The following is a 27,947-nucleotide window of genomic DNA, read 5'->3' as shown; positions in this document are numbered from 1 at the left end:
TACGTAATTTCCATATTTTTGGACGTTATGTTCAAAATGTCGCAATTGAATTCCATATGCGTTTAAAGTATGAACCCAGTTATAATGATAAACACAGTAGATGGCAATGCACTGTTTTATTTCGAACCATTTAAAACGAATCGTTTCTAAATTATCCGTAAAATCTAAAATATTAAGACATTTTTTTCGATATTCCGCAGCTGTGCTTCATCTGTAAACTCTTTATTTTGGTGACCTATTGCCATGACTACGATGAATAACCCTGCACTATTTCATCTCGATGCATGAAAAGGAAGGCATCAGCGTTATTCAGTATACCCTTTAACGCAAGTAGAGTCAGAATGTCTATATTTGGATCTAGTTCACACTCTTTCTCGTAATTCTTCACTGGGAATATATTGTGCTGTGGCAAGCCTAACATCTCCGAAACCTGAAAGATATTGAATCTAATTTTGACAGTCTACTTGTATATTTGATTAAAAATAAGTCAAATGTTTTCTATAGGAAATCTGTGGAGAAACAAATATAAGGATTTAATAACGGTTAAACACCTTCTTCTAAATAAGCCCCAACACTAGAATCGTCGCAGAAGTGACGGATAATACCCCTAAAATAGGCCTTGTCACAATTTTTGTATTCCTTGACATAAGTAGTGATTGTTTTTAGAGGTTCTACAGTTTTGAAATACATGAACATATTTCTAATTATGCTCACAGAGAGAAGAGCAGAACAGATTAAAGTAAAGCAAACGAAAAAGTAACTCACCTATAGATTCATTAAATTATCAAAATATACTCTAATAGTTATTTAAAATAGCAGACTTCTTCAATGAATATTGTATTAAAATTTAAAGACGGTTTGCAGCCTCCGTGATTCATATATTCAATCAATTTAAGCCGCACCATGAGAAACCAACATAATGTATTTGCGACAAGCATGGCTCCAGACAAGCGCGGCTTTTCGCCAACGGTTTCTCTAACTACAATAGGCTTTGAAAGCGAACAGCATGGATCCTGACCAGACAGCGCGGATACGCAGAGCTGGTCTGGATCCATACTGGTCGCAAATGCACAATGTTGGTTTTTAATGGTGCGGTTCATTCATGTTTACCTTTCCAACAGTTCTGTCTATCAGCTTGCTTTTCAAAGCATTTGATGCATCAATTTTTGTCTGTTTACACACCTTGTCAATACAGGTCAATATGACTACCTGGGGAACATCTGTAAGGGTAATTTATTAAACTGCTTTATGGCTATATACCAATAAAAGAGATTGATCTTTGTTTCATATAAAATACAGCTACTTCAGATCAATTCTGATACATTTTCTAGACTTTCACTACGTGGTAAACCTATTTTCCATGAAATATGCATACATTTGCTTTCGAGGAAACTAAAAGTGGGTGTTGAATAGAAAGCAGTGATACGTAAGTAAACTGAACTCAAGGGTCCTCATATTGCCGCATTTCAGAAAGTGGATCGCAGAACAAACACCCTATTTTCGTTTCCAAGTATGAAATTCGAAAACATGCGAAAACATGCATTTAAAGAGTGTAATTCTATGTAAAATACGTTCCACGAGTGAAATAATATCCGTTTTGTCCCCGGTTTACGCGCAGTTGCGCTAAAAATAGAAAAAAATAGGATCTACTTAGTAGGGACATTTTCAACAACACCATAGAAGCACATGTTTTATCGAATTACTGCTATATAACCTTATCGAATATATGGGAAACCTCTGTATTTAGAACATAACAATTAATTCAGTTGCATCTTTTTTGATTCAAAATTATAAAAGTGATATCTTCTGGTGACTCGGCCATTTGTGGGTTTAACAAAACATTAACATCCTTTCAAATGCAACTGGCATGACACATTCTTATTTACATGTCCTTTTATTCTTTTCCTGAACTGATTAAGTTGGTATTTCTAATGCATTTCATAAATTCCTGACTAAGTAGTACGCCATTAGAAAATTAAAGTAGTCAATGACTCTGGTTTCTACTAGATGTATTTTCTAAAGTATCACACTCGATAACAGTTTTGTTTGATGCTTACCCATACTATTCATCACAGTCTGCATCTCTTTAATATTCTGTATCGTATCCTTAATTGCGTCTGCAGCATCTACTGTGCTAGCGTCTAATACTATGGCAACACAGTGTATCTGGTCTTCTAATATTGGTCTTTTCTTGAAACCAGGTATATCCGGAGAAATTGAACCACTAGGATCCAACTGAAAATGTTACAATTATACTGCGGTGTCGTATTTACAAGAGCGTAGAAACAACAATGATAGTCAACTAGTCAACAAAGCTGTCGGGGCTTAAACCGTTATTATTCTATTGGTTCAGTACGTTGACATGCGGCAGCTTAGGGGGTAATTCAAATGAGAGTATTATAATTTTTCATAATAGATTTGAAATCATTTGCTATGATATAAACACGGATGAAATATAAATTAATGAAGTGTAGAAACTCACGCCACGAAACATGTGCATTTTTTTAAGTAAAGCTTCCATCAATTTTCAGCATTTTTTTACTTTTCCCATACATGTACATGTCATGATAAAGGAGTAAATATATTTATGATACAGATTACAGCTGACAGAGTTATGACAGACCCTACACGAGGTTTCAGCCCGACGGCAAGCTCGATTTTATTGTACGCATGATTCAAAATATCGTATTCATATGAAATATTACCAGAAACTTATCCTGTATGTGGCCCTCCAGTAAGTACTTCATATTTTCTTTTGCCATGAGATGATTTGGTTCAAGCCCCATTGCATCGCACAAACAAAACATCATCTCCTTATTGCTGCTGCTAGAAATGACCGGATAGCGCCGGAACTAGAAAATTATACCTGACATTATTTAAACAAGTGACATTGTATGTTTTATATGATACAGTAAGATTTGCCATGACCCGAAATCACAAACTCTACGAAACGAATATATTATTCAACGAATGCTTATAGTATGCAATTATTTAAAGACTTGCCGGTCAACAGTCAATAGTCCGGTTGTGGGCCTACTATGCAAATGCGTGGCTCTGGGGCTGTGGTTTTACTGCTCTGTGCTTCCGAAAAATCTACCCTCACCTATTATCTTTTATCTGACGTCTGAAGAACCAAGGGTTAACAATTTTGACTACTGACCTGCAATTTTTTTCAATTACTGTTTTTATATGACATAAGAAACTAATCATTTTGATTTATTGTACTTAGCGCAGAGAGACCGGCCACAGATATAACAGCACACACTGCTGACCAGCAATTTATATAAGGAGTCACTTAACAATATTTATTGATGACACTAACCGTTACTTATCATTAATTGTATTAAAGCAATACACATATTACTAAAATGCTATTTATCAGGCAATACTTAGTATATAAAATGCACCTATTAATCTGCAGAGTCCTACCTTGGTAGTCAAACTGTGCTCCGAGCTTCCACTTCTGGCAATATTGAATATTTTACCTCGGAAGATGGAATTAATGGTGTTAAAAAAGCTCGACTTTCCTACGCCAATCGGACCCATCAGTAATACATTTGCACGAGGAAAGTGTACCTCACCATTAAGCAGATCTTGTAGAGGTTCATAATTCTCAATCTCCAGCTTGAGCGAATCTCTCGTCTATTTTATAAAGAATACAAATAATCATAACAATAGTGAAATACAAATTCTCCAAATAAGTCTATTCATAAAGAAAATAAGATAAACTAAAATGCATTCACAAGATGATATTATCAACCAAAGCTCATATATTCAAACTCTACCAGACTCGTTATTTAGGATTTTAATAAACTTGTCATTTACTGTAGGACTCTACAAAATTTTATTTTATGAATCAACATATCAAAACAAAGCTATCTGGTAATGTACACCGAAAAGTATAGTTATTAAGTTTGTGTTGAAGGGGGTTACTTCACCTTTTCCTCTCCAATATTCTGGATGAGCTGAAAGTTGAAAAAGATAAACATTATTGTTTTTGTTTGTTTGTTTTGTTTTGTTTTGGGTTAAACGCCGTTTTTCAACAGTATTTCAGTTATGTAATGGCAGGTAGTTAACCTGACCAGCGTTCCTGTACCAGTACAAACCTGTTCTCCGCAAGTAACTGAAAACTTCACCACATGAATCAGAGGTAGAGGACGAATGATTTCATACAGAATGTCTTTATCAAATCGTCAGGGAGAACATGCGGCTAGCCCGAAGAACGAACTCAAGACCCCGCAATCCGTAGACCGACGCTCTCCGGGCGGGGTAGACAATACATTCTTGTTAGGAATACATCTCTAAATGAAAATAATATAAGTAATCGTTTACATGTGGAAACTGAACAGTTGACTAGTCTACGAATTATGTCAAAGAAGTTTCCCAAAATCTTGGATATGACATTGTTGTCTTATGGTTTACAATAACCAATGGCAAAACCTTGTCTTGTATTGTCATAAACTGCATGGACATTTCCAGATCTCACTAAATTATCTGTACAACCAACTGTCTCCTTATATCAAATATTTCATATTGAGCCACACCATGAGAAAACCAACATAGTGCGTTTGCGACCAGCATGGATCCAGACCAGCCTGCGCATCCGCGCAGTTTAGTCAGAATCAAGGCTGTTCGGTTTCAAAGCCTATTGCAATCAGAGAAACCGTTAGCGAACAACATTGATCCTGACCTGACTGCGCGGATGCGCAGGCTAGTCTGGATCCATGCTGGTCGCAAACGCACTTTGTTGGTTTTCTCATGGTGTGACTCAATTAATTATTGTGCTGTGACAAATAATGTATTATAACAGCTTCAGTTCCTACGTTTCCAGAGTGAAATATTATAACAATAGTGATAAATAATAACTCTATATTGAGAAGGTGATATATTGAGAATACAAAGCATACAAACAAATCATTTTTATTCTTTAAAAGTCAGTGTTTATTAAATGCTATGCAATGCCATTACCTGTTTCAGTATCGGTGAGTCAAACACTGGTTGCAAAGCCCGGACTCTCTTCAAAAGACGCAATATGGTCGCTCCTCTAAAGAGAATAAAGTACTCATGGTAACTTCAGAAGCAACTACAATACTTTCAACCGATTTACACATACAAAATCATTATAAACATGATTGTAATAGCAAAGTAATAATATCCAAAGGTAGCATTCTTGTGCACAGACTCGTTTAAATTAATAATTGAAATTAATCCAAGAAGTGTTTCTATAAGCCAGGTTGGGCTTTCATGTTTGAGTGTGATGAGACAGGTAATCGAAATTTGTTTAAACACAAGCCAGCTAATTAATAATGTAAGTCACACAATGTCTGATGGCCTTGCACCTAAAGGTAACCTTCCAATAGAATGGTGTATTCAATATTGAAATAGATTAACGTGTATCACGCACAGTGTTACAGACCGACAAATTTTAACCTGAACTGGTTCATCAAAAGCACGCACTTTTCCCCTTATTGTACAATAGTCAAATAAGATAATTATATGAAAACTTGATATTCTCACAAAAAATGTACAACAGATGTTTCATAATAAATAAATTTCATTATTGGATTCATTACCTAAATAGCGACAGAAAACCAATTATTTCAAGAAGACTGCCAAGACGGGTCAGTCCTAATGAAGACCATAAAAGTCCCGCCACAAATAGTCCAATAGCTTTGCCTTCCCTTTTTCCAAAGAACAATTTAATAATCTGCTCAAAATTTGTGATGAAATCTTCATTCGGTTTGAAGCGGACCTAAATGGAAAACAAATAGCGAATTGTAATATATACAAAATACACAGTGTTTATGCATAATGGGTCCCTCTCAGTTCGCGCATAGACCTTCTATGTGGTAAACAATGTACTCCACAATATCGCCGCTTTGTCCGCGAGCTTCGGAAAAACAAGTTCAGAACGAAAATTTCAATTTTCTGCAGCCCTCTGACAAAGCGGCGACGTTGGAGTTCATTGTTTACCACACAGAAGGTATTGTGCGCGGACAGAGAGGGGTCTATTTTATCATTACCATAGAGTAAATTTAAGCTTGAATTAAGGTAGTTCTGCACGTTTGGATCGAAATTTTTTCTACAATGTAGGATTTGATTAAACTCTAATTTTTCATAACTTCAGAATATACCCAGAAAATTCACCAAATGAAAAGGATAGGGTCGCTTGATTTTTTGCTAGACTGATTTGAAAAATTTCGACCTCTAGCAATATTTCATAATGGGAGTCTATGGGAAAATCATTACTTTCATAACATTTTCCCGAATAGAAAATTTTCTACAATGTAGATTTTGATGAAACTTCTCACAGTTGTAAATAAACATATGGCCTTTAATTTGGTGAAATAAAATGTATAGGTCCGTGTGCTTATTTTTTAGAGATATTTGACCATGATTAAAGTGAACCGGACATTTCACGCCAATTTTAAGACATTATTTTGATCATTTTAACGTGTCGTATGTTTAAATATCATATTTTGACTTTAGAAATATAGCAACAGTACCATTGTAATAAATTTCCTCACAGATTTCAATTAATTGATAAAATGATTCTCATTTCCGCACGCCGAATCCAGGCTTTATTCTACGTTTTCCGGATAAATGACGTTACGCCATCACTTCCGGTTTATCAAACATGCAGAACTACCTTAAATGAACTAGTTTGTTAGCGAGTCTTTAGGAAAAGGTTTGTACGAGGTGTTTACTAACTTTTTCGTATAAAATGCAGAATAAAACAATCTTGTAATTGCGACAAATTACAAATGGTTGTTACGAACGGATCACTTGCACGTGATTCACGTAAACTATATGTATATACTCACGTTTGTTTTCCTTGGATACCATTTGACTGATTTATCCCTCCAGGGTGTATCATACAAAGCGTCACTACCGGTAGTTGTTGAAACTGCAATGTCCAAAAGTATTTCATTGCAAGCCCAAATAAATATCAGCGAAAATACAGCGGGTATAGTATGGCAGCTTATTTCTGCCATCATGCACGCTGTCTCGTGTTGGCACCCTTCATTTTATGTGACTCCATTTTGCGATTCCGTAACACATTGTAAATACAACCGGAAATATATGCAGATATTGAAAGAGATATTTTAAGGTATTACTTCAGGCCGTGAATTCTCTTAACCATTAATAATGCGCCTATCAATGTTTTCCCCCAGTGGGGGAGGGGAGCGGCGGGCATACACGGGACTTTAGACAGAAGGCAATTCCTAATAGGCGGGAATTTGACAGACAGAATGGGGCCGAGTCCCGGGAAATAGACTTTGGCCGAATTTTAGATCCCTGGGAGATGGAAATTTGACACCGCTGAAATGATAGGGGTTACAACTAACTGCGATCGCTGAGAGACTATATAACTTCTATTGATGAATGTCTGCGGATGATTTTAAGCTACGTATATGCTTTAAAAGTTGAGTCGAAACTGTTTTTAAAATAAAAGTGGAAGTAGGTATTTCCTGATGTCTCCCTACGCAATATTAACGTTTTCATCACGTGTCTCTCAGTCTCTCTTCACTACATTATGATCAACCCCATATTTTTTGGTATTAGAAAGATCGAGACTGTCAAGACAAGGATAGTCTCGCAGGAAGTGAAAGGTTAGAAATGCTGATTTGTTATAAATTGTTTACATAGAAAATAGTAGCGGAGGCATTGGATATCTTCAAACCTAGATTATGTTCTGTGCCATTTTCCACTGTCAAAACACGAAGATAAGCCAAGAATTGGGCAAAATATTCAAAGGTATACACGGATGGTCTTTTATATTTTTAGTCCCGATACCAAGTTATGGTTTTATATTTTGTCATGTATTTTCACTATGTTTTGAGGGAAAAGTTACGAGTTCAGGCCCTATTTCATACATATTTACCTAGTGAACATGTCAAATGATGTTGTTTTTTTTTCTTCGGATTAGAGTTCTTTCAAGGATTAGGCAGGACTAAATAGATTATTAAATTTTCATCCCCATAAAAATTCCCCACTCTCTAAATTTGATTTCAAGAAGGAAGTTGGTAGCCTAGAGGTCCGGTAATCGATCCTCTAGACCTGGAGTCTAGAGGTCCCAGGGCCTGGCCAAAGGGGCTTGTGTTCCCCTGCCCTCTCCCTTAGCTGGCTAAAAAGTGATCTATACTCATCAAAGATACACCCTACTACTTTGGCAAAGGAATAATATTTTCTCAAAATTAGACCAAGAAACGCACCAGAGCCAACCATAACGTACCTGTATTTCAAAAATTTCCAGGGGAGAGACCCTCCTGAACCCCTCCTTTTATAGGGGCAGAGACCCCTCAAATACCTACCCGCTATCAGCGTTCTAGACTGTTGCCCCCTCTCCCATCCCGACAAAAATTTCTGGGTCCGGTAATCAATAAACATGTAATATTATAAGGGCAGTTCCAGAAATAACTGTATGGTGGGGTCGCAGGGCACTTCTTGAAAAAAAAACACCACCCATATTTTTTTTATTTTCCTCCAATCCCACCACCCATGATTTTTAATTTTCCTCCAACCCACTATCCATAATTATGAATTTTCCACTAACCCCCGCAACCTATAATTATGAAATGTACAAAAATCGAAACATGGAGAGAACTATTGTTATAAACAACGGCGGTAGTATTTACGGTTTTCCCATTTTATATCTCAAAAACGTCGAAGAGTCACTAAATCGCTCCATTCCGCTTCGAGAATTTGCCGTTAGAATAGAAAAATGTCTATACCCCACCCACTTCATTGATTATAAGCTCATCCGTAAAACTTGTTACTTTACCGCTTCCGACCCAGCACTTCAGGGACAGAGTCGCCAGAACAAGTGAAACAATTGTCATTACATGCCTGTTAGTGTTTAAAAGTTAACATATTTTCTTTTTGAAAGTTGAACACATAAATATAATATTCAGAACTCAATGAAAAAAAATATTATAAGAGCCTGTGATGGACGAACAGACACGATATAAATTCAAGCTCTTAAGCATGCATTTTCATTTGGTTGTTGAGCATTTTGTATAACGCCAATACAATTTTCCAAAAGCACGCGGTCATGGAAGGCACGTGCTGTTTTCCCGCCAAAATACAAAGAAGAAACGTCTGCTTCCGTATCTATCTAGAAGGCCCGATATTTATGCATATTTAAGTCAGATTTTCATTCGTTTTATTATTCACGTTTCCATCTTTCACATCAGTAGTAGGTGTCTGTTCAACCAATTGGGAACAGTGTACGAAAATGTATATATCGATTAAGCACAGTTTCTACAAAATATGGTTTCGGAACAATCATGTTGAGTCATTAAAGGATACGACACCGATAAGACTTAAAAAATAGAAATCAGAAAATTATTGCTATATTTCTTAAGGTTTTAAAACTTACTGACAGATCATTTTATAGAAACACCTAAGAATTACTAGTAGTTGATTTTACGATTTTTTTCCATTCAAAATATCGGGATAGTGTTAGTAAACTGCTTTAATCATAAAGCTTTTTATTATATTTTTTAACGGCCGTTTCGCGCAAATTCCTCCGTTGTGTATTGGTCCGAGACTGCAGATTTTTTTTTATTGCAATTCCGGTTTGGTTCCCGACTTGAGCATGTTTTTTTCTCTCTCTCTCTTTTGATATGGTATTTAAAGACAGATTAAAAACTCATGTTCTAATGTTCAAAACATATAAAAAATTCAAAGGAAACTCTGGAGGCCTTTAAATGGCTAAATGCGAAAGTAACAAATTATGATCTTTTTGTCCACATTCTTTTCAACGTACGTAATGGAAATAATTAAGATGTAGAATATTTAGGAAAAGATATGAAATATTTCGCAAGTCACATTATTTACTTCAACGTAAAAAAGTTTTGTTAAAGTGCAAATATGCAGCTAGACTTTTCGATGAAAATATAGAGCTATTGCACCCGCCCCGGCGTCGGCGTCGCAGTTGGTTCAAGTTTTTGATAAAGTCAAATATCTCTGATACTATCAAAGTTATTGACTTGAAACTTAAAATAGTTATTTACCATCAAAGTCTACATCGGGAGAAACAATCCCCTATAACTTTAATTTGATTTTTGACAGAGTTATGCCCCTTTTAAACTTAGATTTTTTTGTTAAAGTTTTTTTATAAAGTCAAATATCTCTGTAATTGTCAAAGCTTTTGAATGGAAACTTAAAACAGTTATTTACCATCATAGAAGTCTATACCAGGAGAAACAAGCCAATTACACTGATCTGAATTTTGACAGAGTTATGCCCATTTTTAACATAGAATTATTTGGTTTAAGTTTCATAAAGCTTTTACTGGCAAAGCTTTAATTCAAAGTCAAGCACTGAGAAAAAATGAGCGCGCTGCCTCACGGACAGCTCTTGTTTACAGTTTAAAGCCCTGCTCCCGTCCTACCCTCTAACCTTAAATTGTCACTGAAAAAGCCTGGAAATCCTGACTATGAACAGAGACGCCTGTCAGAATAGAGTCTATTTTATATAAAATTTTATATGAAATACCTGTGGTTTTGCGTGCTAAAGTGTGGCACGTGGCCGTTAACTGTTACCTATTATAATCATGGGTTGCATACACACGGCCTGTAAACACTGGCTCGTCCTCTTTGAGGAGATGAGTTGAAAAAAAAGCCAATGATACTTCCGAGGAGGCGCTAATGACCGGAACTTTATGCAGAATGTAAACAAAGAAGGGTGAGTTGATTGTTCCCTTTCTCAGATAAATGTAAGGTCCTATTTCAAAAAATAGCCAATGTAGTTCCACTCAGAAATAATAATACCTTTTATATATGCAGGCCATTTTGCAAGGTAAATGCATTCCTTGACGTGAGAACTTTTGAAAGTTGGAAAATAGAGCAAGTCCAAACCAAAAGTAAACATTTTCCCATATATTTCACCCTAATTTACACAAATTTAAGATTTTATTGTCACTGCATCAATCATGCCGAAAAGCATATCTTACTACTGCATGACTTATGTGGTTTACTAGCGTGTTTATCCCGTACATGTGCATTTATCACCATGTGGAGGAGCCACCGCCGCAGAGGAGGCGCTAAGAACCGGAGTGGGAGCCAAAGCACTTGAAATTGAGATTTTTTAATGTATCATCAATTCTCACATACCAGAGCTTTATCATGATTCCGTTGGATTGTGACAAACATCTGATGGATGATATTGTAACAACATCCTATTCATTTCCTTAGAATGTATTTGCACTTCTCTTTTCTTTTGCACTTGTCTAATGATGGACTATCATGGCGTTATAAGTTGTATAATTATGATATTTTCTGTGAAAGGGACATTTCCTAATGCACAACGGTTTTCATGTCCAACACATTTTCGATTTTTTAATTGTCAGCGTTAACTTTGTGGTAGTCTTGAAATGCAGTTGCAATATGTGCTTCACTAGGTATTTACAAATGCTAAATAAATATAATTGTTTTACTTGTAAATTGCTTAATTCGAATGCATATATATGAAAATGCTAACACTCAAAATTCTTCTCCCAGATGTTCTAACGATAACAATGAAACTGAAAAAGTTAGATATTTATTCCCCCGGCCGAACCGCATATATCATATAGCTTTTGTCTTATCCTTGTCCGTTTGTCAGTCGTTCATTGCCTTACTCGATATTATTTATGCATTCAAATAAACTCTTAAAAATTGTTTAGTTTAAACATATTTATTGCATGAATTTCACAAATAACAATAGTACAGTAACCATTTTGCATGCAAAGAATATTGACGAAAGCACATTGTACTTATAAGGTCAATCTTCTATTATAAGATATACACCAAAACCATGGCTTAAATTTACAAAACAGAATAATATTTCTTGTGCAATACATCCAATTTTAGAAGAAAATATAAAAAGAGATGTTTCTTAAAATCGTAGACACTTAACATATAAGGCTGTATTCCTATAAATCCTAAGAACAAAACAAAATATTGACAGCCTGTTCGTACATATTTTAGAAGTCACAAATAAGTTAAGTGCTAGTAAGAAATTCGTAGTCACTTAACATCATACAAGGCTCTTTTATTCCTATAGTTACCAAGAAAAAGACAAAATATTATCAGCCTTTTCAGTCATATTTCAGAAGTCACAAATAAGTTATGTGCTAGTAAGAGAAGTAAAGAATTTCAAATCGTGATAGTTATAAGAAAAAATATGTAGAAAAAGAAAGAAATAAATCAATAAATGAAAATAAGTGAAAAATAATGAAAATAGAAATAATCCACCTGCAGATGAACAAGTTAAAACGTAGAAGGATGTCAGGTGTTATCAAGATATTACAGCACATGTCACAATGAAAGTCAATGTTAATTATTAGTGAACCTTCCACTGTCAAGAATATACTTCTGGACAGCTGCAAATAGTTCTATGTTATCTTCATCAGATAAAGAGTCGTCACCAAAGAGCAGGGTAGTTTCACAAATATTTCTAGTGATAGGGACAAGACTCGCCAGAAGTGAGGTGCGACAGTTGTCATAAGCTCTACATACAAATAAGAAGTGGTGACTGTTTTCTACTTCACCGCACTGACAGAGAGGGGATTCAACAATATTACGTAGAAAAAAGTGATAATTCAAGCTACTGCACTTCATCCGAAGTCTCGCGTGAAGGACCTGGGCTCTTCTATTGCCAGTGTAATAGAATTTTGGAGTTTTGTTAACGTTATTTTTCAAAAGATTCTTGAAGCTAGTCAAAGTTGGCGCATTTCGGATTTCAGTGGACAAATTGTTCCAATCACGTATAGTAGCAGGTAAGAATGAGTTGAAGTATTGTGAAGTGCGCGAGTATACCGGTCTTATAAAATCAGGATTGCGAAGATTGTAATGGGTTGAAGCTCCTGCTGACGGAGGAATTAACTGTTGTAGATACTCCGGGGTCAGTCCTTTTTTCATTTTATAAAATAAAATCAATCTGTGGTCTCTTCTTCTGTTTTCAAGTGATTTCCAATGGGTTTCGCGTTGGAGATTTTCTAGGGATACTAGTCTAGTTGCTCCTGTCACAATTCGCGCACATTCATTCTGAATCTTGTCTAACTGATCCTTTTCAAAAGCTGTACAGTTATTCCAGATAACGTCGGCATACTCTAAAATAGGGCGAACAAAAGAAGTATATATCGTTTCAAGGGATTTCCTGTCGAGAGTCATTTTCAATTTACGCATAATGTGTACTCGTGTCCAGGCTTTTTCAGTATGTAGTTGACATGTTCATGCCAAGAACAGTCATTAGTAAGTATGAGTCCAAGATGTTTATGATGTGACACTTCCGGAATCACTTGGCCATACATAGTCAGAGCAGGATGAAGCAACTGTGTTGTTTTTCTGGATATAAGAAATGATTCTGACTTTGAAGGATTGAAATCTACAAGCCATTGATCAGCCCATGACATGATTTTAAGAATGTCCGATTGCAGAAGCTCCGCAGCTGGGACCGGAAAGTCAACAATGATGTAAAGACTAGTGTCATCTGCAAAAAGGCGGATATGACTACCAAGATCAAGGACGATATCATTTATAAATATTAAGAACAAAAGGGGACCCAATATTGATCCCTACGGGAACACCGGCAGCAATATATGCCCAGGATGAAGAAATACCAGGAAGTACAACACGTTGACACCGTCCAGACAGATAGTTGGTGAACCATTTTAAAAGATTCCCTGAGACACCGGCATTTTGGAGTTTTATAAAGAGGCCCTGATGCCACACCCTGTCAAAGGCTTTGCTGATATCGAAAAAGACCGCCCTAACTTCAAGTCCGTCGTCAAGGGCTTTGCAGAAAGTATCATAGAGAAAGGCAAGCTGGTTAACTGTTGAGTCCCCTGGCCTGAAACCAGACTGGAGAAATAAAGTGCGTATCGAGTAGATGGTTGTAAGTGTGTCTAAACACAATTCTTTCAAAAACCTTTTCAATACAACAAAGAAGCGAGATAGGGCGGTAATTATTAACAAGCGCTGGATCACCTTTCTTGAAGACAGCACATACATGAGCTTCCTTCCAAGAATCTGGAACTACACATTGCTGAAGAGAATGGTTAAAGAGAGAACAAAGTGGAAATGAAAGTTCGTGAGACCCTTCACGGAGAATACGATAGCCTACACCGTCAGGACCGGTCGCTTTTGCAATCGGAAGATTTCTAAGAACGTCTACAACTTCTTTAGGTTGGATAGCAATAGATGATAGTTGAACATCTTCAGACAGAACATTAGGCGCTGGAACAGTTTTGCCATGATCATTCAGATGAGTCTGTCCCACAAAGAAATTGTTCAGAAGCTCAGCTTTCTCAAGGGAGCCAAATGTTAAAGTGTTGGAATCAGAATTTATAAGAGGAGGCAGTGACTTCCGGGAGTCTTTTGAAATGAAAGCTTTCAGTGTAGTCCACCAGTCTTTTGGAGATAGCAATCTTGAATTAAGTTTTTCTGACATGTGTTCATAGTAATCTCTTTTCGCTCTTCTGATAAGTGTCACTGTATCATTGCGAATTCTTCGAAAGGTCAGCCAATGAGCCTCGGTGTTGTGGCTTTTGGCGTTTCTGTATGCCCGCTTGCGCCTCCGAATACTTCTACGAACTGTATTTGTCATCCATGGAACATCGTCTGGACGTATCATTACGGTTTTGTTTGGGATAGACGTTTTACTTATCTGGAGAATTTTCTCAGTGACATTGGATACATGGGTGTTTATGTCTTCTTGATAGCATGAGTCCCAGTCCACAGTTCGAAACTTTTGTCTGAGGGCATTAAAATCGGCTTGTTCGTACATCCAAATTTGTCTTGTATAGGAAGGCATCTTTGGTTTTTTGAACTTAAGAATACAGTAGACAGGACTGTGATATCTAATATTCTGTTCGAGAAAATGGTCACCAACTCCAGAATGGAGTACTGCTTGTTGGTTAGAAGCAAAGATCAAGTCAATTGTAGAATTAGAAAGCTCCGTATAATGAGTAGGTTCTTGGATTAACTGTACGAGGCCATTTTGTTGGCAAAGAGATGAAACTTTAAGACAAGTATTTGGATTTTGGATATTGAAGTTAAAGTCACCTGTAATAAAGATATCAGCTATCCCTGTGTCAGTAGCCATAGAAAAGGAATCTTCAATAAGGTTATTGTAGATGGTATCGGAGCCGGGTGGTCGATAAAAATTTCCAAACAGGACATGCTTGTTATTACGAAGAATCACCTCAATCCAGAGACATTCTAGTCGATTGGGTTCAAGATCAGGTCTGTGCTTGAAATGAAGATTGTTTTTCACATAAATTATAACTCCTCCATGATTGTCAAACTGTCTATCCTTTCGAATTGGCGGATGGAATGTTGGAATAGTAAGATCAGTGCTCGTAACTGATTCACTAAGCCAAGTTTCAGTAAAGGCCAAAATGTCAAAATCGGTAAGTTCAGCAGACAAGATATCAATTTTATTCTGAATACTTTGAACATTATAGTGGATAAAAGAAAGATGATTGTGAACATGAAGTGGGGCTTCTAAAAAGCCTGTAGAAGACTCAGCTGAGGAGGCGACAGAATCTGGTCCAGGGTTTTTATGAATACCACCAGCGTTTGTGAGTAAAACATGAAGCCACGTTACCAACACACACTCGAAAAAAAATTGTTTCTAAATGAATTAGAAAAGACATAGATAAACTGAAAAGATAAAAAAAAAAAACATTAGCAAAAATATCGAGGTAGTTTTATAAATAAAGTGTACATTCTAACATGACTAGCAATGCTTAAATCGTCAAAACGATATTATGTTTACGTCACATGGACGTTGTCTTTATAGCGCCATGTATGCACCCAGAAATAGCGTTTCAAAGTTTAATCAAACATTTTACTTAGTAGCAAGTATAAAACCAAATGTCAAATAGCACAACTGTTTTGCTTAATTTACACACATACTAAGTTGATTAATGGCCTTGCAGAATAAATCGCCACCATTTCCGCAAGAAGCATTACCATTTCCGGTCCTGATGTGTATTGAACAAGAGAACAATCGGTGATAAAACATTTTTTTGTGCAAATGAGATCTGAATGTGCTCACTTTATTGCTGGTGACAGCCGTTCTCTTGCTCTTCTTTTTATTTGGGGTGCTTGTGGTTACAAAAACTGTTCGTCTAAATTTGATGAATTTTGACGTGTTTTATTTTCTTTTCTTTTACATTTGTATGTTACGTCGTTCTTTTTCGTTGTCAATGATAACCCATTCCTACATTTGCCTTTAAACAGACCCATCTGGAACGAACAAAAGTAATAATATCATACAGAATTGAACATCCTTTCTTTGGCGATTCCTTTCAAACATTTAAAATAAAATTGACCATTTAATATTAAACTTTGTAGATGTTGCGTTGATACGTACACATATAGTTTTAGCTCGATCTTTCGAAGAAAAAGTAGAGCTATTGCACTCGCGTCGGGGTCAGCGTCGCCGTTGTTTTTTTTGTAAAGTCAAATATCTCTGTTACTATCAAAGCTATTGACTTGAAACTTAAAATAGTTATTAACTATCAAAGTCTACACAAAACGAATCAATCCCTATAACTCTGATTTGAATTTTGATGCAGTTAAGTCCCTTTTTAACTTAGATTTTTTGGTTAACCCTTTTGGTTAACCCTTTTAATAGCATCAAATATCTTTGTTACTATCAAAGCTATTGACTTGAAACTTAAAACAGTTATTTACTATTAAAGTCTACACTAGGAAAAACAATCCCTATAACTCTGATTTGAATTTTGACAGAGTCATGCCCCTTTTTAACTTAGATTTTTAAGTTTTATAACGTTTTTACTGGCAAAGCTCTAATTCAGATTCAAGCACTGAGAAAAGTCGAGTGCTATGTCTTATAGACAGCTCTTGTTATTTTAGGTAGATTATGTGCATTTGGGTAGTATAATACAATTTCAAGCATCAAATTACAAACATTAAAACGAAACAGATATTACATTGCGAGAACGAAAACGCTTTATACGAGTGTTTATCACCCAGGAAAAGAACTGGTCAGTGGTTCCGACTCTGGACTTTTGCGCCTCCTCCAAGGCTTTGGCTCCTCCTCTTAGCCAAAATTGAGCATAGAGGGGTAAAACCTGTCGTTAAAACACATAAATAATTCAGATTTAACATACCATTATGGGAACTATTGGTACAATGTATGTTTACTCTTATTTGTGTAAATTAGGACGAAATATATGGGTAAATCTCCGCTTTTGGTTCGAACTTGCCCAAATTTTCCAACTTTCAAAAGTTCTCACGTCAAGGATTGCATTTACCTTGCAAAATGGCCTGCAGGTATAAAAGTATAATCATTTCTGAGTGGAACTACATTGGCTATTGTTTAAAAATGGGTCTTACATTTATACGAGAAAGCACATATTGCAACTGCATTTCAAGACTACCACAAAGTTAACACTTACTATTAAAAAATCCAAACTGTGTTGGACATGAAAACCGTTGTGCATAGGAAATGCCCCTTTCACAGAACATATCATAATTATACAGCTTATAACGCCATGATAGCCCATCATTAGACAAGTGCAAAAGAAAACAGAAGTGCAAATATCTCAGAATACATTCTAAGGAAATGAATAGGATGTTGTTACAATATCATCCATCAGATGTTCGTCACAATCCAAGGGAATCATGATAAAGCTCTGGTATGTGAGAATTGATGATACATTAAAAAATCTCAATTTTAAAGTGCTTTGGCTCCCACTCCGGTTCTTAGCGCCTCCTCTGCGGCGGTGGCTCCTCCACATGGTGATAAACGCACATGTACGGATAAACACGCTAGTAAACCACATAAATCATGCAGTAGTAAGGTATGCTTTTCGGCAAGATTGAAGCAGTGACAATAAAATCTTAAATTTGTGTAAATTAGGGTGAAATATATGGGAAAATGTTTACTTTTGGTTTGGACTTGCTCTATTTTCCAACTTTCAAAAGTTCTCACGTCAAGGAATGCATTTACCTTGCAAAATGGCCTGTATATATAAAAAGTATAATTATTTTTGAGTGGAACTACATTGGCTATTTTTTTAAATAAGGCCTTACATTTATCTGAGAAAGGAAACAACCAACCCACCCTTCTTCTTTGTTTACATTCTGCATAAAGTTCCGGTCATTAGCGCCTCCTCGGAAGTATCATTGGCTCTTTTTCAACTCATCTCCTCAAAGAGGACGAGCCAGTGTTTACAGGCCGTGAAAAAGGTTTCTGAATTGGCTAGTGCTTCACAAAATATTGAAATATCTGAGGAGATAAGTCCTTAATATGGATGATGACACTATGTTATTTACGTCGGCATCGGATAATGAAATCGGTACCATTGATTTATTAACATACGATTACATCATTTTGTGTGATATTGCACGGGGATTCTGTACGCCTCTTTAAAGTATTTGTGCAGCATGGAAAAACTCGACTAATATTAGTGAAGAGAGATCTGCATCCAAAGAAACTTTACTCAATTCACACATGTTTTCGTTTCGGCCCATCTCGATTTCAAACATTTATTTATACGCGTCACGTGCCAGTCAGAATACACGAGCGCGAATGAAAGACGGAAAATTGAAGCATCAATAGGTCTTCACGGACTTTTTTGACTCCTACACAAGTGCGAGATATAGTACATAATCGGTGACACGATTCTTTACGTTACGTAAAGAAATGTCAATTGACATACTTTCGGCGATTAAGGGCGCTGACTGCAAACTCAACGGGAACGAGAAAGAAAAATGAAATATTTAATGAACAGGAAAGAAAGTCTTACGAGGGGTGTTCCAAAAGTAATGTCATTTGCATCGGTTCTCCTATACTGCAAATGTTCTGATCATTTTAACTTGCTCTGCCCTTCAAAATACTCTCCGTCAGCCTGAATACACCTTTTGAGCCGGTCAATCCTCTTTTGGAAGCATTGTTCATGCTCTTCTATGGGAACACCCATCAGATACTGATAAACAGCAGATCCAGGGGCATTTCTCGATTTGTATCTCTTTCCAGACAGATGATATTTAAGTTTGGGAAACAGAAAATAGTCGCAGGGGGCCAGGTCTGGCGAAAACGGAGGGTGTGGAAGGACGGTAACCTTCTCTGACTCCAAAGACTCGGTCACAATGCGTGCCTTGTGAGCGGGTGCATTATCATGCAAAAGTCGGAGGTACTTAAGTCCTGTTTTTGGCGGCGACGTTTGTAGTAGTTCTTCAATTTTCTTAGAACAACTTTTTTATAGAATTTTCCTGTGACCGTACTGCCTTTTGGTACCGGAATTTGAATGATTGGACCCTTATGAGTGAAAAAAATACATACAAAACCTTCTTCACCGTTCGTATTCGTTTGGCAATACTTGGGCGTCTCGCAATTTTGGTGACCCAAGTTCGGTTGGAATACTTCCGCTTTGGTTCAAAATAATAAACCCAGGTTTCATCACCAGTAACTATATTATCAAAAACATTTTTGCTGAAATTTGGGTACATGTTCTTAAGTTTTTTTTTGCAATTGTTACACGGGTCCTCTTTTGTTCATCTGTTAACCAATGGGGTATCCATCTTGCATTTATTTTTCTAAGTTTTAGGTGTTTCTTCATAATTCCATGAACTCGTGCTAACGACAAGTTTGTCATTTGGGCAAATTGTCTTACGGTGAATCGGGCATCCTTTTTTAGCAAATTGAGGATTTTCTCTATGTTACCTTTCGACGTAGTTGTTGCAGGAAGATCTGTGCGAGCAGCATCTTTGAGTTGCTGCTGTCCGGTCCTATGTTTAACTGCCCACCTACAAATAGTCCTATGAGACATTTGACCCTCCCCATAAATGTTGCACACCTCAAGGTGAATATCTACAAGCTTCATGCCGAGTTGCGACCTACCTTTTATGTAGGCCCTAATTTCAAGCACATTTTCAGCTCTTTTCCCAGTCATTTTGTGTAAAGTGTAATGAATATGCTATAAAGCAATGTATATTGTACCAAGGTCAGTGAACGCGTGAGCGAGATATTTACCTATGTTACGATTCAGTGATCATTCTATCGACACGAGGTAGTTTTGTGTACACATGACACGATTTCCGCGAAATAAAACACAAATGACATTATTTTTGGAACACCCCTTCGTATTTCTTAGATCGGTGGTGTCAAAATTGCGATCGCGGTCAGTAAATTAACGACTTGTAGTTAAAAGAAAGGAAAATGACTGTAACTAATTAAGAGTGGTGATCAAACACCCACCCATATTTTTAAAATCAGCCCAACATCCATAAAGACGATTATTGTGAGGAGACAACCACCCATAATAATGATTTTCTGATTGACCCCACCACCCATAATAATGCTTTTCCAATGGACGTTAATTCTTGAATCACCCTAATGTACTGTGTTACCAGTGTATCAGATTATAGTTAGTAAAAGTTATGATTAATTGTCATAGAGTAGCCGTTTTGAAGTTTTTTTTTTTTTTTTTTTTTTTTTTTTTTGTGGGTGGGGGGTCTGTATTTTAAGCTCACCTGAGCATAAAGTGCTCAAAGGTGAGCTTAAGTGATCACCCTGTGTCCGGCGTCCGGCGTCGTCCATCCGTCCGTCGTCAACAATTTGACTGTTAACACTCTACAGGTCACATTTTTTGCCCGATCTTAATGAAACTTAGTCAGAATGTTACCCTTAATAAAATCTTGGATGAGTTTGATATTGGGTCATCTGGGATCAAAAACTAGGTCACCAGGTCAAATCAAAGAAAACGCTTGTTAACACTCTAGAGGTCACAATTTTGGCCCAATCTTAATGAAACTTAGTCAGAATGTTACCCTCAATAAAATCTTAGATGACTTTGATATTGGGTCATCTGAGGTCAAAAACTAGGTCACCAGGTCAAATCAAAGGAAAAGCTTGTTAACACTCTAGAGGTAACATATTTAGTCCTATCCTAATGAAGCTAAGTCAGAATGTTACCCTTAATAAAATCTTGGACGAGTTCGATATTGGATCACCTGGGGTCAAAAACTAGGTCACCAGGTCAAATCAAAGGAAAAGCTTGTTAACACTCTAGAGGTCACAATTTTGGCCCAATCTTAATGAAACTTGGTCAGAGTATTATCCTTAATAAAGTCTTGGATAAGTTTGATATTGGGTCATCTGGGGTCAAAAACTAGGTCACCAGGCCAAATGATAGGAAAAGCTCGTAACACTCTAGAGGCCGCATTTATGACTATATCTTCATGAAACTTGGTCAGAATTTTAATATTGATGATCTTAAGGTCAAGTTCGAATCTGGGTCATGTAGAATTAAAAACAAGGTCACCCGGTCAAATCAAAGGAAAAGCTAGTTAACACTGTAGAGGCCACATTTATGACCATATCTTAATGAAACTTGGTCAGAATGTTAATCTTGGTGATCTTTAGGTCAAGTTTAAATCTGGGTTAGCTTGGGTCAAAAAATAGGTAACTAGATCAAATCAAAGGGAAAGTTTGTTAACACTCTAGAGGTAACATTTTAGCCCTATCCTTATGAAACTAAGTCAGAATGTTACCCTTAATAAAATCTTGGATGAGTTCGATATTGGATCACCTGGGGTCAAAAACTAGGTCACCAGGTCAAATCAAAGGAAAAGCTTGTTAACATTCTAGAGGTCACATTGTTGGCCCAATCTTAATGAAACTAAGTCAGAGTGTTATCCTTAATAAAGTCTTGGACGAGTTTGATATTGAGTTATCTGGGGTCAAAAACTAGGTCACCAGGTCAAATGATAGGAAAAGCTTGTTAACACTCTAGAAGCCGCATTTATGACTATATCTTCATGAAACTTGGTCAGAATGTAAATATTGATGATCTTAAGGTCAAGTTCTAATCTGGGTCATGTATGATCAGAAACTAGGTCACCCGGTCAAATCAAAGGAAAAGCTAGTTAACACTGTAGAGGCCACATTTTTTGACCATATCTTAACGAAACTTGTTCAGAATGTTAATCTTGGTAATCTTTAGGTCAAGTTTAAATCTGGGTGAGCTGTGGTCAAAAATTAGGTCACTAGGTCAAATCAAAGGGAAAGCTTGTTAACATTCTAGAGTTAACATTTTAGCCCTTTTCTAATGAAACTAAGTCAGAATGTTACCCTTAATAAAATCTTGGACGAGTTCGATATTGGATCACCTGGGGTCAAAAACTAGGTCACCAGGTCAAATCAAAGGAAAAGCTTGTTAACACTCTAGAGGTCACAGTTTTGGCCCAATCTTAATGAAACTTGGTCAGTGTTATCCTTAATAAAGTCTTGGACGGGTTTGATATTGGGTCATCTGGAGTCAAAACCTAGGTCACCTGGTCAAATGATAGGAAAAGCTTGTTAACATTCTAGAGGCCGCATTTATGACTATATCTTCATGAAACTTGGTCAGAATGTTAATATTGATGATCTTTAGGTCAAGTTTGAATCTGGGTCATGTTGGGTCAAAAATTAGGTCACAGGGTTAAATCAAAGGTAAAGCTAGTTTACACTTTAGAGGCCACATTTATGACAATATCTTAATGAAACTTGGTCAGAATGTAAATCTTGATGATCTTTAGGCCAATAGGTCAGGTGAGCGATACAGGGCCTTCATGCCCCTCTTGTTTTTTGTAAGTATTTACTTAGATTCTATAATAACCTCTCACTCAGGTTTAAGGCATATTAAATATAAAATTTAAAATTTGAATGATATTTGGACACAATAACCCTTGGGCAAAGACCTTCACATTGGTCTACTTAAAGTTGACACCAAACACTGTCGAGTGTTAGCATCTACCCCCATTAGGCAATGCTCTTATTTAAATGTATATTTTCGGGCGATTCCAGAATTAACTATATGGTGGTTGGTGTATCAAGGTTTGGATGGTAGAGAAGGCAGAGGCAATTTCTAATATACAGAGTGAAATATTTAATACACAAATGTAATGAAATTGAATTGAAGCTGGCTGGATGGATATTAATTATAGTTAATCCCCCCACCCCGGGTCACTTGATATGTTAAACATCTCCAACTGTGGGTGACAAATTGCCATTGCTCCAGGGTGGGGATTTAGACTCCGAAAGGGAAATATGTCAAATTCCCCAAGGTCAGCCCTCCGCCCCCTCCCTTGGGCAAAATATTGATAGGTGCATAAATCGCTTTTACAAAAAGACACCCCTCACAGTATGTATACTATCCATCACTAAAACAAATTTTCTGATATTTCAAGTTAAATATGCATTTTAACGAACCTGTCAGAATGTTATTAAGAAAAAAATAATCTAAATATCGTACCTGAACTTTCCATATCGAGTCTTTATTCGATTTCGTTTTAAAATTCTACTTTCGTTTTCTCAATAAGGAAGTAATGTAGGCCGGAAATTTTTGTTCGTCCTTAAGTAAATCGAAAGTAGTTACAGAGTAAAACATATGATAAAATTTCAAAAAAGTTTTGTATCATATGAACATCAGTGTTATTTTTTCTATCGAAATTTATTCCAAGTTCTAAAAAGTTAAATATAAAGCAAATGAAACAAATTAAAAAAATATAATTCAGCTTCTGGCTAGCTATGTGATATAACAGAAATCATTATCCACAGGAGTCTGAAATTCTGTCAATAAGACCCACGAAGTCTATCTTTACAAAAAATACCTATATATGTTTATTTTATATATATAGGGGTATTATGTTTGTAAAGATATATGTCTAGGGTCTTATTGATAGAATTTCAGACTCATGTGCATTATCACACATAAGGTAACATAGAAAAATACTTTCATAACTTAAAGCTGCATATAGCGTTTAAAGACAAACAATGAAATTAATTAGAATTCTGAATCTGTCGTCACGGTTAATAAATTATAACATTTCTTTCGTTTCACAGGGCATTCCCAAAACACTGATCATAAAACACTTGACTGCTTTTTCTACTTTCGGTTTGTAGGTTTTGATAAACTGGAATACCATATCATATTATAAAATATTGATTCGTACAGATTTGTTGAATCTTTGGTCACAGCATGGCTTCAGCAGGTATGATGATAGAATTATTACTTTTCACATTATAATTAAACGTAGTTTAACTACAATTTTGTCTTCTGTAAACAGATTTAAGCTAATGTGTACTTTTCATTTTGATTTATCAAGTTAAATGAGTCGGTAAGGATTGATTAAGCAAAAACTTATCTGTAACTAAACATGCATGCATCAGTCTGTCATTTTCGTTAATCCAAATGTATTTTGTCGGAGACAGAATGTGCGACGGGAAAGAAAACAATACATTTTATAATGACCGGGGGGTCATTATTCTATGGGGGTCAGTTTACAACGTTACACCGGCAAGCCATTCATTAAGTGCACACAATTGTTTCATGTTGGACTCCGTAGAAAGGGACATCACGCATTGCTGAATACGGTGGTAGATAGATCAGATTTCCGTTTTGTACCGATCGCAACAGTAGCACGAATCCTTTAAGACTGGTTAGAGGTATTGGTAATGTCAGTTACTTCCCCTCCATCTATATTTAGCATAAATTGATATGTACTTGTTGGATGTTTGAAGCAACCCGTCTGAAATATTTTTCCATCACAGTTTCTTTTTGTTGTGGGCCAACTATGCACATGCGTGGCTCTGGGGCTGTGCTTTTTGGTGCCCTGTGCTTCCGAGAAATCTACCCTTACCTATTATCTTTTGTAATGTCATATAAGGCAACTCATTCAATGCTATGTAATGATTAGTGAAGATATTTTTGCACATTTAACCTATTTGTCAATTTGTTTCTTCTTTTAGTTATAGAAAATTTACAAAACTTCTTAAACAGGTTATTAGGCATTACTTGGCATACTTGAATTCCTAATGAATCAAGAAAAATAATGTATTTATGCCAAGATGAATGAAGTTATTAGTCAATAAAATACATTTACCTTAGTACATATTCTTGCAGAAAAACTACTTTTTTCACTGGATCCGCCCATGTACTAACGGGAGAAAAATTGTGTGCAAACAAGGCAATTCACGTGCTGTTAATACCCGATTTTTATTTTTGAAAAGCTTTCCCAGGGACGTATATGTATTTCTGCGCAGATTGACATCTGGTATATGCGTTTTGTTTCTTTCATAAAAACCTCTTTTTGTAACATAAAAGATGCAATCTGAACCACAGAATGTTTTGCTGTATCACTTACTAACGCCAAATGCGCTGCCCCCAACAATGTTCGTACTCGCTTCTTCCCTTGTTTACGCCCCTTTTAGAACTCTGCGTCGTTTCAGTTTTTGTAGATAACCGTGAATAATTAAGAATCGCGTGTAACTTTTACGACTGCTTGTTTTTAGGAATCATATTAATGATTTTGGTAAGTATCAGTCGATATGTTTTTATCTAATTTCTGGAAGAATTTATATAAACAGCTCGAAAGTTTGACATTATGTTCGTAAAGTTATCATTCTTGAAATTGGGCTCCTGTTTACCAAATATTGAAGTTATCTGAATGATTATTGGTAATTTCATTTTTGTAATAACGTGAGATAAAACAAATCGTGTAAAAATCTTCAGTATGTGCGTTCAGTAATGTTGTTGATTTTTGGGCCCTGGTTATGGATATTTAAAGCTGGTTTACCGTTTCCAAGAATAACAGAATGGTAATTAAAATGTACCGGAATCGTAAAGGCATCACATATGAAAACAATACATTTAGCCGTCGGGTAATGTTTTTTATGCAAGAATAGCGACAATACACGTTTGTTTTGTCTATTAACGTCTGCAGAAGCCCTTGGGATATGTTTGTGACATCGACCTTCGGTCTCGGTCACAAACGACCCCGCGGTCTTTTGCAGACGTTAATACACACACAAAAAACGTGTATTATCCCTACAATAAACCTTACCTCCTTGTCCGACAGCCACATGAACGCTCAACAGAATTATCAGTCCAGACAGGAATGTCATTTTTCCCTTATAATCCGTCCTTTGCTAACTACAAAATGTACAAGAAATTGAGTTATCTTTAAGACTGGAATATCGGCAACCTACTCATACTATTAACTATACTAATCAAAATGATTCGGAAATATTAAGATGTTTTAATTAAAACATATATCAACACCTGTCACTTTAAGAGGTTATATGACAAAAAGCTGTATTACCGAACCGGACAGTAATAATATTACAGACCCTCACAATTGTAAAATATCCAAAATTCTGTGCACTACACTTCTTGAATTTCATATTTATACGGACTATGAGAGGGGGTGATCAAATTGTCCAAATATTAAAAACAAGTAAGGTAATGATATTATCTATGAACAATATTATAGGAAATTAATGTACGGCGCGGGGCTAAGTAAGAAATGAAATATTTTATGTAGACAAACTAAGTTATATTGATAAGTTATATGATCGTTGCTTATATCAAATTTCAAGAATAATCAACAGTCATATTTTTTCACGTGACAACGAAATTATCCCAGACTTACCAGCAGTGATGAGAGTAAGAAGTAGGGGGAGCTAGATTGAAGTGAGAATTGTGAAGTTTAATGTCCCTAAAAGGTTTCCATATATTAGTGTTTCAAACGATCTAGAGTAACGTGCGATAACACATGTAACAATCCCTCTTTCCTAACTACCGGTCATTCATTTTAATCTGGCATTTTCCATAAAGACGTCTTTATTAATTGTATGACATAAACATAACGTAATATGTAAAAATAATAGATAAATAACATGCACATATTCTTACATATGTAATAAATTACAAAATAAAATGTTTCATTTTCAACACAACTGTGCACGCATTTTGAGTTGTTTTTTTTTTTTCTTCTTTTTTCTTTTTCACAAGTTTAGGCAACATGACGTGAAATCAGTTTGCCAAATGAGTTGTTACCGAAATTTGATCGAAATCATTTATTTCATACTGGTATGGGGAAATATATTAAGATATATGTCACTGTCCTGTTTTTTGTTGTTTTTTTTCTGATAAAATTATACGAAACTGGGGGAGATAAGGAATTCATCTTATGCAAGTTTTCTTCTGACCAGTTGCATTTTGGTTTGCTTGGGCCAAAGCCATCGTTACAAATGTGCCTAAAATATAAAATGTGTTTACTCATAACTTCTTTAGAAAATTGAGGTACTTTTATTAAAAGTATATAACCTATTCCAACTAAATAATTTGAGCAAAAAATGGGATATGGGGACGAACGTAACATTTGTTTTAAAAATAGAAGTGTTTTTGTACACAGGGAATGCTTTTCAATGGTCAAACCTTTATCCCATTCGCCAAATTTTCGTTTGCCGGCATGTAACTATGTACTGTGTTGATGCGCTGTAAAATCCAAATTAACCAGTCAACAAATCATTAGGTGGAACCGCTTTAAATAGCCGCGTTCGCTGTCAAAAGACTGCTCCAGTTATAAATTGCAACAGTGACTTTTAACAGTAAATATATGAAGTAGATTAATGATTCCACAGTTCTAAATTTAAAAAAAAAACTTTACAAATATTCTACGTCAGATTTACTTTAGATAAAAAAGTAGTTGAGTCAGTCACTCGCCATTGTTAAGGTGTTCTGATACCTGGCAGACTCTTTCAATCCCGCCTATACCATAGAACAGCTCGACACCTGGCCTACAGATGATATTTCTGTGGAACATTGGTCCAAGTCAAAACGTCTTTAGCCCTTGTCATGCTGGACACGATTTATTTTGCCTTTGCGACCAGTGTAGATCGTTATCAGACTGCACAGTTTTTTATGCAGTCTCATCATGATCTTCACTGGTCGCCATTCAGTCAGTATCTATTTGGTAAGCTCCTCTTTTAACAGCTTATTAAAGATACCGACCAAATTGAAAGATGGACAAGGTCATTACAGAATTTAGCAGGCTAAGGGTTAAGATTTAGACTTCCGTAGACATGGAGATATATCATGACTGTTTTGGGATTGAGTCTCCAACGTGTATCCTCTGAAAGCCAAAGGTGTGCTC

At 36.1% G+C, this 27,947-nt stretch overlaps 1 protein-coding gene across 1 annotated transcript; it reads right to left on the bottom strand.

The window, feature by feature from the left end:
• Positions 1-99: 99 nt before the first annotated feature.
• LOC123523920 (interferon-induced protein 44-like) lies at positions 100-23,861 on the bottom strand. Its single transcript, XM_053539403.1, has 11 exons — positions 23,744-23,861; positions 23,264-23,362; positions 6,825-6,907; positions 5,574-5,752; positions 4,969-5,044; positions 3,939-3,965; positions 3,430-3,642; positions 2,706-2,852; positions 2,058-2,235; positions 1,111-1,220; positions 100-430 (listed from the first exon to the last, which is right to left on the bottom strand). The coding sequence occupies exons 2-11, from the start codon at positions 23,274-23,276 to the stop codon at positions 248-250; spliced, it is 1,209 nt and encodes a 402-aa protein (XP_053395378.1). The 5' UTR covers positions 23,277-23,362; positions 23,744-23,861; the 3' UTR covers positions 100-247.
• Between the last annotated feature and the right edge of the window lie 4,086 nt (positions 23,862-27,947).

Source organism: Mercenaria mercenaria, chromosome 3 (genome assembly GCF_021730395.1).
Source record: "Mercenaria mercenaria strain notata chromosome 3, MADL_Memer_1, whole genome shotgun sequence".
Lineage (NCBI taxonomy): Eukaryota > Metazoa > Mollusca > Bivalvia > Venerida > Veneridae > Mercenaria > Mercenaria mercenaria.
Note: the sequence above shows the minus strand (reverse complement) of the source record. Positions and strands in the feature narration are given on the sequence as shown.